The following is an 11,612-nucleotide window of genomic DNA, read 5'->3' as shown; positions in this document are numbered from 1 at the left end:
GATATCCAGCAAGACAGTAATCAAGACTGGGAAGAAAAGAATCAAATAACATACCATTAATCTATTTACCCCAATCTCTCCAATATTAGGAAAGCAATTCAAGTGTGCTCTCTGAAGCTCTCCTACAAAACAGAGGTTATTAGTTAACAACAAAATTGAGCAAATGCCAAAAAATTGGCTGTTACAGTGTTTATGCCCTCTTCACCACATCATTAACTGAAAAAAGACTGAGCACAATTGAAAAGATTATGGAGATATCAAGGTAACACACTCTGCCAAACTAAGAACAGATGAACTAAAACCGGATAAATGGACAATAAATACGTATTTCATGGAAGAAAACAAATGAACAAGAAAGACGAAACAGGAGTCATGTATGCAGTTTCATGAAACATAAATGTTTTGTGCCAATGTTCATTAATCACCAAGTCCCCGATTAAGGCATCTGTATTTCTTGAAATTTGATGTCTGGATCAATGATAGAATGCAACCTTGAATCAGCTATTTAATTCTATAATCATTAACAAACAAAGATGAAACACAAGTCATTTGCACAGTCATGAAATGCAAATGTTCTGTGCATGGTTCATTAATCACCCAAGTTGCAGATAAAGGTATACCTCAAAATTTTACAGAATTTTGAAGTGTTAAATTCTGAGGAAAATCTTGGAATAGGTTTGATTAACAAAGAAATTGGAAATTTTGGTACTAGCCAGATTGTCAAAATTCTTTAGGATTTTGGAGTGTCAATTTTTTGGGAGAAAAATCATTACATGAAAGACCTAGTGGTTTATTTAGAAATTTGGGTGCTAGTGTAATTAACAAAATTTTGTGAAATGTTTGGGGAATCAATTTTTGAAGAAAAAACATTAAAAATGAGATTAATGGGTGATTAATTAAAAAATTTGATACTTGAGTGGTCAAGGAAAATAATTATTATCACAAATAAATTTTAGAATTATTTCCTAAGCAAAGGTTGGAAAAGATATAGGTTGAGATAAATTTGATTAGTAATCGAATATTAGTACTGTGAACTAAATAGTGGGACTTAAAGGCTTGTTTGATTTACTGGGTAAGTGTGAACCTAAATTGGTAGTGGTTGAATATATAGATGCATAAACATTTTGTGAAATTGGAAAGTAGAATGCTTGACCAAAGAAATTGATCAAAAAGATGGACATATAATGTATATACACACGTGCAAAGAAAAAGAATGTGAAATATAATATATATATATATGAATAAAAGAAAACTAAGAAGCTGCGCATGTGAAGCATTAAGAAGGGATGTGAATCATGTCCCTTCAATAAATATTTCTTCCTATATATATGTTAATTGCATTAAATAAAATTAAAAAAATTAATTGCCATTGACCAGGCACCTGGCATGCCTATTGCCTGCCTGGCACTTAGCCAGGCCAAGCACCTGCGAGTGGCAGCAGCATGCTGCCATTCCAGCTGGGCTGGAAGCCCACAAGAAAGGGACCACTGGGTCCCTTTCTCCAAAACTATCATTTGGAAGGTGGTGGTGCAGCCAAATCTCATTCTCATGCCACCTTATCCTCAAAATGGATTCAATTCAACTTAAGGAGAGTCAATTACACAAGAAAGGAAAGTTTAAAAAAAAATAAAGTTCTCTAAATTTGTTGGCCTCTCATGGAGAAATTAAGGAAAAAATTTAAGTCCTATGTAAAGGAGGAGAAGGGGGTGATCTTCCACCCTTAGTGACCAGAGAGAGAGCGAGAGAGATCAAATCAAAGTGGGAAGAGTAGAGAATAAAAGATAAGCTTAGTTAAGGAGAAGAAGGCTTTAGCTAAAGAAAGAGAAAGGAGTTAAGAAGCTTGCAAATCTTCTTCAAGTAAAGCAAAGTAAGGTGTATGAGCAGACTTTTTTTTGCATTATTTGACAAGATGATTTGACTTAATAAATGCTATTTTGAATACCTTGTGAAAAATGTTGAAAATGGTTATGCATATTTGTTCGCTATTCTTTGAAAAATGCATGTTATATGAGAATGTTTTGATACATTTGAAGTTTGTTGAAAATGCAATACAAGTCAAATGTTCATGCAATGCTTGATAAATCTATAGCTCAACCCCAAATATATTTTTTTCCTACAAAATGTATATATATGTAGATATCTTCTAATGGCAAAGAGAAGATTGTTGAATGAAGGAATATGACCTTTGAATATGAGGCATAGATGAATATTTTAATTAGTTTTGGTTACATATTGCAAGTCTATGTTCCTTGTGAGCTTTAAACTACAAGGGTTTCATTTTGGTAGGGTTTTGTATAAAAATTAATCCCTATGAGGCAATATGTAGACTATTGAAAGGTTGAAATGTAAAGTAACTTTGTTATGAATGTCTGGGATGAAAAATTGCCATACACCTATATTAGTAACACTTACTATTTTGCCTTAAAATGACATTCCTAGTGTATGGTTATGTCCTTAACTATATCTTTTCCAAAAACTAGGATGTGTTGCTGAACTTTTAGCACAATAATCACTGAATTTTTTTTTACATTTAGTTATGAATTTTCCGGTGAAACTTGTCTAAATGATTTAAAATAGAACGTTACTACAAACCATTCCATATTGACGGATTATTGAGAATAGTAGACATTATACTAAATTATAATAAAATTGTAGATGATGGTCAAGGAAGTATAGTTTCTAGAAAATTTGGTTTCACATCATTTAATTTGTGGAAAAAGATATGCCCATTTTTGGTAATGACTGTGCAGTGCATTTGCTTGGTCAGACCAACTGAATTAGAATCAAATTCGGGAAGTTCAAACCTTAATAACAACAAATGATTTTTGGATATATTGTAGCCCGTCAAGTGAGCTTTCCAATGGTGTATGGTTCACATGAAAAGGTGGAGATTGGTCAGTTAAATACCCGAGATATAGAAGTGCATCACAGTAGGATCAAAACTGTGAACAATCAACTTTATATAATTTTTCAAAGGGTCAACTGATGTTTTTTGAAGTTGATATTTTTACACAAGGTCATCTTATGAGTGTTATAGATGTTGTAAAATTTTCATGAATTTTGATGATGACTTGGGTATTTTAAATATTTGACTTCAATGGGATATTGAGTAGCAACTATATTAAAAAAAAATGGGAGTCTCTTAAGCCTAAGGGTGGGCTAAAGATGACTTACAAAGAGTATAAAATGGTAATATCACCGAGGTTCGATCTAAACACATTTAAATGGGGTTGAAACTCTTATTTTCACCCTTAACCTTATTATCACCCTTGAAACTCTTATTATCACTGAGAATAAATGATTGTATTTTCAATTAGATCAAGGGTCAGACTCTCTAATGATTATTGAGTTAACTTACTTAACCAAAAGAAAATGTGTAAAGGGATTTACTAGAGCAGCTAAGGGGGAATGAATTTATTTAACAATGGAAGTTGAATTAATTATAATTATTTCTTTTAGAAAAAAAAAATTCCCCTAGTTTCGGTTTATAACATGCCTGGGAGAGTGGGGTGTTATGTATAATCTTTTTATAATTGATGTTTGTATCAATAAAAGTATGCAAGCTTGATTTAGCTACTTAAATTTATAATGGAGTTCTGGGTGGAGCTCATGTAGAAGTTTCATATTTGAATAGGTCGGGCCAAAGGAAAGGTGGAGATAGTACTATCAAAGAATAAATTTCACCATAACAATAGATGCATCATGAAGCCTTGTCCTTGATTGCTTTCTGAAGGCTGTGTAAAATTAAAAAAAAAAAAAGAAAAGGTGTTCCTGGTGCATGAGACTCACTACTTTGCATGAGTTGGGAGAGGGTCATTCTTTACATCTAACCTTATCCTTGTTTTTCTGCAAAGAAGTTGTTTCTACCACTAAAACTTGTGACCTTCTAGTCACAAGGAGCAACCTTATCATTGCTACCAAGGCTCATCCTTGGGCCATGTAAAGAGATCCAAGAAAAAGTGAAATAAAGGATTCTATACTCCTGTAACTTTGAATCCATCATATTTGGCCACCAATTCGTGTCGTACCAATTTAAAATCTGAATTAATCCATGCAAATACCAACATCAAGGAGTTTGAGTCCTCACAATATCTTTGAGGTGGCATCAAAACAATTTAGTGAAAAGTGATGGAGGATGGAAAAACTCTGCCTGGGGATGTTATCCACTACCGGTCCCAAGCCCGGATAAAAGAGGAGGGTTGTGTTAGGTAGCCGACAGCCAACGTAAAACCTAGTCGGATTCAAAACATGAACTCTAGACAAGCTATTCCCACATAGTGGGATAAAGACTGGATATGTTGTTGTTGTTGTTGTTTTGATAGAGGATGGAAAGTTGGCTAATGTACTCATTGATTTAAGATTAATCATTTAACCTGCCAGAATCTCAGACGCTACGCTTGAACAACCATGGAAAGAGAGGAGATTCATGATGTTGCACTCTAGTCAAGCTTGAGGAGACTTATTCCTGTAAGCATTGCCCAAAGATTAACTTATAAACAACTATGATTGTTGCCAAAAGGCCAAGATAGAAATGATTGGTGAGCTAGGATTTGTACAGCTGACCCAACATAATGGGATTAAGGCTTGATATGCTATTGCTGTAAGATGAAATGGGGTCCATTACAAGGATGATACTCAAATGTTCTCGGCATTTGACTATACCGGTACCAAACTTTCTTTAATGTACATTTGCTCTCTGTACAAGCAGTTAAAAGAGTGAATAACAGATGTTGGTAGTGTTTAACCAACAGATCTAATTCCTTAACCTACCCTTTCAAGCTCCTAGGGATCAATGTAGTGAATGTGAATGTACAGGGCTGGCTAAATCACAATAAGCCCATGGGCATTGGTAAAAATCTGAGCCCATAAATGCTCTACAGAGTTGAGTTTGTGTTAGAAAATGTCACCGTTAATAAAATGAAAGGTAGGGCACTCTATCTAATGCCATGGCATTATATGCCAAGGGGAAGCAAGGGTTAGGAGGATATTCGGTCAAGTGAAGAGATATTCACCAAATAATGCATCACATCAAAAGTAGAACAGCAAAACCAATAATATCAACAAGACAAAAAATGGAAATAGAAAAGTTTCAAAAGCGCCCCTTGTTTAATGGAAAAGGTGATACATTCGCTTATCCAGTAGAAAAATATACTCCCAGCGTCGTTTCTTCAAACGTCTACTTGGGCCGCATTCCAGTCCAATCCCCAAAGCAAAAACATCGCAATTTGCACAATTTTAGAACACACAGAGCTAAAAACTCAAATCAAACACCCAGTTTAAAACCCATGATCATCATTCCAGACCCAAAAAAACAACTTCGCAAACCAGAAAAGTGCAAGCTGTCTTTGGATATTCTAGAAACCAGAAAGATAAAGAAGCAGCAGGGCAACAACCTAGGTCCCCAAATGCAAAAGGAACTGATTTTTACAGATAAATATGCAAGATACATTCATATATATATACACACACATATAAAGGTGGGAGAGAAGTGAAACTGCAATGGAGGGAAAGCTGTTACTCTTGACATCTCCGACGGCGATATCGGGAGAGACGTCAATGGCAACGCGAGTGCCCAAATTAGTATCTGCGAACATTGGGACTTTAACCGCCGAAGCAGCCATTGAAGGGCTCGAACTCGATTGAAAGCCCAAATTTCTTGCCCCATTTGCCGATCGCATTTGTTGATTGCACCAAGGCGGCAAAGGCGTCATTCAAGAAAGCCTTCAAACCAAACAAAGAGAAAAGAAAGGAATATGATCATGTTTCCTCTCAAACACTACGACTTTATTTATATATTTTTGCTAGGCTATTAAAAATTAAATATATTATTAAATTGAATTTCAAGAAGCATAAATGTATAATTATATTATTAAATTGACAATGATTAAATCAATTCAATTAAATATTTCGAAATCTATAATAACAAAGAATTTGCAGAGACAAGCCTCATGTGCATGGGCCTGCGCCCCCCCTCACTAATGGGCAACATAGCATTTGTCCGTCAATGAATAACATAACATTACCCTTATATATAAATTAGATTATAACAAATATATAAACAAATTAGGATGTTAAGAAGTTAAATTAGATTGTAACATATTAATTGATCTAATATCATTTTTTTTAAGAGTAATGCGATGAGTTATCATTTGTGTCGCATTCTTATTAAACGAGTTGTTAGGAAGAGAAAATAATGACATATGATCTCTTTAGTCTCTTCTAATGAGAAGTCACCACATTATTGATGACACCAACTCCTAATATTAAAGAGAAAATGAATTAAGATGAAATTTATTTTTATTTTCGTGAAATAATTAATAAAGCTAACACATATAATATATCAAATTCAATTTATCCACTAAAAAACTGGTGATTTTAATATTCATCTCTGCCTTCCTAATGACAATAATTATTTTCTTATTTTAAATACTTAAAATTAATTTAAATTTCAAAATGAAAGAAAATACTTTTCTAACTTCCTTATTAAATTAAGTTATGTTAATTACGGTTGTTAATCATCCAACTAAACGTAATAACCAGTTTGAAATAATGTGATTTGATTGATTTAGTCTAGGTATTTTTTTATTAATTTAATTTTGAGTCTAAGTTTTGGACCCAATTAACATTAAATTAGATTCAGTTTAAATTATAAAGTCTAAAAATCAAGGATAAAGCTATGTGTATAGAAAGGGTGTACAGATAGCTTTACAGAATCATAAAATGACCAAATTACCCCTAATTTGTTCAACCCAACACACTCTCTCTCTTTCATCTGTCTCTCTCTCTCACCTCACTTCTCTCTCGCCTCGTCTTTGTGCCTCGCCATCGCCTTCGCAGTCCTCCGTTGCACCTCGGTTGTTTTGAGTGGTCGCCAGCTGCTGGAGGTTACAGCGATGAGGAGGCGAGGCAACAAGGCGCAAAGGCCAGGCGACGAGAGATAACGGGAGGTAGTGAGGTTGTAGCTGCGACAAGAGGCGAGATGACAGTGAGGTTACAGGTGAGGGCGAGGCGGGCGGGGAGAGAGAGAGAGAAATGGGTGAAATCGCGATATATCGCAATATTTTGATGTCAAAATCTCGCGATTTATCGCGTCTGTAAAGTGGTTTTGTGAACCCTTTCTGTACGAATAGCGCGACCCAAAAACCAAACCGAACCCAATTACAATGTAAACCATAATAAGAACCATTAAGTTAATATCGAAGGCAAAGCACTAGAAAGGTTTTAATATGAACCACTAAGTTCATGTGATGCGGATTCAAGTTACTGCATTGCAGTGGAAGTGATGTCTATATATATAGCTAGAATTGCAGTGGAAGACCAAGCAGTTCAATGGAATGGCTTTGAACTCAGGCCACTGAACTTATTGTCTTTTAACACCACCATAGAAGAAGTAGACAACAAAAGAATTCAAAAACAAAACTTCACTCAACTTTGATCTCAACATTAATGCCGCCTTCTATTGTCTTGTTGCTCTCCTCTTCACCATCATCTTCCACAATGTCCTCCAGGCGCAATGGCAAGGCGCAGGAGAAAGTGAGGCTTGGCTTGACCCGGGGCACGCAGATGGGCTCTGCCTCGTTGCTGAGGATCTGCAAAACCCGCCTCATCGATGGCCTCGCCTCGCTGTCGGGGTTGGCGCAGCTCAGCCCCACAAGCAGCAGCCTCTTCATCTCCTCCTCTTCAAACTCCCCCTTCAGCCGCACATCAGCCGCCTCAATCAACTTCCCTTGGGAATGCAATTTCCACACCCAATCCACCAAATTCGCCATCTTCTGGCTGCCGGGCTCCTTCTCGATAGGCCTCTTCCCGCAGGCCACTTCCAGCACCACCACGCCGTAGCTGAACACGTCGGTCTTCTCAGTCGCCTTCCCGTACTGGAGATACTCGGGGGCCAGGTAGCCCATGGTCCCGGCAGTCAGAGTCGAAACAGGGCTCTTGTCATGGTCCATCAGCCTTGCCAGCCCGAAATCCCCAAGCCTGGCATTGAAGTTCGCATCCAGCAAGATGTTGCTGGTTTTTACGTCCCTGTGAATCACTTGCTGCTCGCATTCTTGGTGCAGATAGGTCAAGACAGAGGCCAACCCCACCGCAATTTTGTATCGGTGCAGCCATTTCAGTGGATTGTCACTGGATTCTTTGTAAAGCACCTCGTCAAGAGATCCATTGGACATGAACTCGTAAACGAGCAGCAATTCATCCTTCTCCACGCACCAGCCTTGGAGCTGGACCAGGTTCTTGTGCCTCAAACAAGCAATAATCGACAGTTCGGCGAGGAATTCGGTTTTACCTGAAGAAAGAATATAACGCGAAGGAGACATAACCACGAATTCAAGGGAGAATATACAACCAACCATGTACAAAAGGAAAGGTTGTATATGTTAACGTTACCTTCGTGGGAGTGTTTTGATCTCTTCACTGCAGCAACGGTGTCGGAGGCCGGGAAGTGGGCCTTGTAAACAGTACCAAAAGCCCCATGGCCTAGAACCCTGCTGGAATGGAACCCCTTTGTGGCCAATTTCAGCTGTCTGTAGCTGAACTGTCTTGGCCCGGTGACGAGCTCTGATTTTAGGCCCATTTCCATTCTGATTCCCCTCCATCTACGAATCGAAATCCACCCAAAAACAACGAGAAACGCACAGAAGAAGGCCGGACCGGCGATTCCAAGCCCCAGACCGAGCCTCATGCGATGCCTATTGGATGATTCAGCCACCGGAATTGGCGGCCTAATCACGGAACTATCCGAAACATTGTGAGCAGGATGACTCTTAGGCCGAATCGGGCGAAATCCGGAAGTCTGAAACTTCCAATTCTCAATCAGATGCAACTCGGTGCTTCCCTCTGTGGACGCCGAAAAACCAACATACAGATTCTCCTTGAGATAATCAGAGAGATCGATACGAACCGTTAAAACAGGAAATTCTGGCCTGAAACTAGTGTAACTCAAGAACACGTTGAGTTCACGCCGATCGCTGTTGTAATCGATCCAAGATGTGATTGTATTCCCGCTCTTCAGATCAATGCCGTCGGAAATCGGATCGCTGGTCTTGATCGAAATCAGGCTGTCGACGTCCAACCCGACGTGATTGCCGTTGGGGTCGTCGAAGTGGGAATCGACCCGGGTGTCGAATTCAACGGCGACGAATTTTTTCTTTGTGAGCTGGGAGGAGTTGACGAGGCCGAGGAAGCCGCCGGGGCTGCCGAGGGTCTGGTTGTCCGGCGAGAGGAAGAAAGTGAGGCCGTCGCCCGACGACGCCGGGTTGAGGTTGGTGATGGAGAAAGAGAAAGTTGTGGAGAAGGAAGCGGTAGAGTTGGAGTCCGGGTCGAAGAAGGGGACGGGGCGGTTGTAGATGGCGGTGCCGGAGCTGGAGAAGGGGACGGGGAGCTCGCGGGTGAGGCCTACGACGCCGTCGCGGAGGTAGGCGTCGCCGAGGAGGGTGAGGTTCCGGAGAGTGAAGACGGGGAAGTCGAAGCTCAGGTTTTCCGGCGAAGCCAGATTTGGGTTTGGGAAGAAGAGGAAGAGAAGAAGCAAGAAAACGAGGAGGTTTCTTGGATGCATTTCTTGGGAGAAATCAATGGAAGAAGAATTACAGAGATCTTGGAGTTCTGGTTTTGGGGTTCGTGAGAGAGAGAAAGAGAGAGAGAGAAGTGGAGGTGGACCAGGTGGTGGTGGGAAAATGGGTTTGAAACGGTTGGGGGAATGGGCGCGTGGTAGAAAAGAAAAGAAAAAGGAAAACAAGAGATCATGTGCATATGTGGGTTCAACAAAGAATAATAGGGCTTTGCAACGGTTATATTGGGAAATTTGGGGACTTCTGAAACGACGGCGTTTCTACTGGCATTCTTTATTTTTCATTATCCTGCCCTCTGCTTTGGGTTTTGCTTTTACCGGTCGGAAAAGATAACCGTAATGTGTGTGTGTGTGTGTAATCATAAGTTAATGCTAGACAAACAGACATTTCATTGTCGTAATCATAAGTTAATGTTAGACAAACAGACATTTTATTTTTCTAAGATGACTTATTAACACTCATATATTAAAATATATAAATTAATTTGTATTTACAATTTACTTAAAACATAATTGTATTTTGATTCTGTATAAAAAAATTTCTAAGATTATTAATTAGTAACTTTTTAGTTTCAAATTTTGTTTAAAATATTCACTTAAACAACATAAAAAAATATATTACTCTTATAATTAAAATATTTTTTTATTAAATTCAAAAGATTAACTCGGGATTAGATCAACAATTTAACAAGATCAAAGTATATCTTAAAAAAATTTAATAAGCTTTCGTAACGGTCTCATAAATAATTTAATCTTATAAATTTAGATCACATAAAAATCTAAATAAGAAAAAAAAAACCATATAAAACCTCAAACCCAACAATGTGTTAAACTGGCAGTGGTTACAAATACTTGATATATATAGAGAGAGCTTCTCTCCTGTTTGCAAGAAAATTGGAATCTAAAGCCATGGGATGGGAGTGTGAAAAGGTTGCCAGGCAATGGCTGCGATGCATGTGAATCTGCAATCTTTCAGGGAACAAACTCTCAGGAATGATTCTTTCTCTCGACACGTCATGTAGCCGTTGTAAAGATGGTAACCTTGTCCGGATGCTAAATAATAATAATAATAATAATAATAATAATGTTGACTGCTTCTCTTCTCGGACCACTGCCCTTTGGTTTGACCGACCCATCGCATCAATATCCCATTCTTTCTTTGAAAAAAGAAAAGAAGTATGTGTCTTATCCTAACTGTTAACTTGATTAATTTATGACTTTTTCATTGTAAAAAAAAATAATTTTATTGTTGTAAGTAATAAAGTAGAATCTCTAAGAGATAGATTGGAACTAAAACTTGACAAGACATTGGTGAACTTACAGCCAATTAGCAACGTTAGCCTCCTAAGATGGAGCTTTCATCCTATTAGACTTGCTGGTTGGACATGACAATATATATATATTGACGTGTAATGTTATTTGTACAGAATATATATTATAAAAATATTTATAAAAGAATCAAAATATCTATTTTGTCTTTAAAATTAATAATCCAAATGTCCAATAGCATCTCTCTTTATCTCTATCTCTCTCTAGCTCTCCCTCTCACACCGTCAGCCCCAACGACGGCGACGATAGCGACAAGGCGAGGCGACCGAGACGACACGATGAGGCAACAGAGACGAAAGGGCGAGGCGATGGGGCGAGGCGACGGAGATTGCAGCGACAACGGGGCGAGGTGGTAGAGGCGCTGGCAAGGCAAGGCGAGGCGGTGGTAAGAGCAAGCGGAGGCGAAGAATGGCAACGGGTGAGGTTGCAGTGGCGAGGGAAGGGAGGAGAGGGAGAAGGGGATGAACAGGAATTAATATATCGCGATATATCATCCCTGTAAGTATTCTATAAAAATTCTTCGGTAGAAATAGCATTTTTCATACATTGATAAAGGTCGCATAAATTTAATGATAATTTATATTCTATCTTTACTTGAGACTTGAGAGAGACAATCTCTTAAAGAAGAGATGGAGACATATACCTTCTACTAAGCCTTGAGATGAGACAAACTTTGTGACCTTCACCTGTAAATAGGCCCCAGACGAGAGTGCGT

At 38.4% G+C, this 11,612-nt stretch overlaps 2 protein-coding genes across 2 annotated transcripts in view; both read right to left on the bottom strand.

The window, feature by feature from the left end:
* Positions 1 to 5,739, bottom strand: part of LOC127811201 (pentatricopeptide repeat-containing protein At5g55840) — a 119,863-nt gene extending 114,124 nt beyond the window's left edge. Inside the window, exons 1-2 of the mRNA XM_052350909.1 lie at positions 5,519 to 5,739; positions 55 to 122 (exon numbers count right to left, since the gene is read on the bottom strand). Of these exons, the coding sequence (XP_052206869.1) occupies positions 55 to 122; positions 5,519 to 5,711 (261 nt within the window). The 5' untranslated portion in view covers positions 5,712 to 5,739. The remainder of the gene's footprint in view (positions 1 to 54; positions 123 to 5,518) is intronic.
* A 1,473-nt stretch (positions 5,740 to 7,212) lies between these two features.
* On the bottom strand, positions 7,213 to 9,733 carry LOC127811534 (probable L-type lectin-domain containing receptor kinase S.7). Its single transcript, XM_052351484.1, has 2 exons — positions 8,389 to 9,733; positions 7,213 to 8,287 (listed from the first exon to the last, which is right to left on the bottom strand). Exons 1-2 carry the CDS (start codon positions 9,554 to 9,556, stop codon positions 7,422 to 7,424), a joined length of 2,034 nt encoding a protein of 677 aa, XP_052207444.1. The 5' UTR covers positions 9,557 to 9,733; the 3' UTR covers positions 7,213 to 7,421.
* Positions 9,734 to 11,612: the final 1,879 nt, after the last annotated feature.

This window comes from Diospyros lotus, chromosome 10, assembly GCF_014633365.1.
Source record: "Diospyros lotus cultivar Yz01 chromosome 10, ASM1463336v1, whole genome shotgun sequence".
In the NCBI taxonomy this organism is placed as follows: Eukaryota; Viridiplantae; Streptophyta; class Magnoliopsida; order Ericales; family Ebenaceae; genus Diospyros; species Diospyros lotus.
Note: the sequence above shows the minus strand (reverse complement) of the source record. Positions and strands in the feature narration are given on the sequence as shown.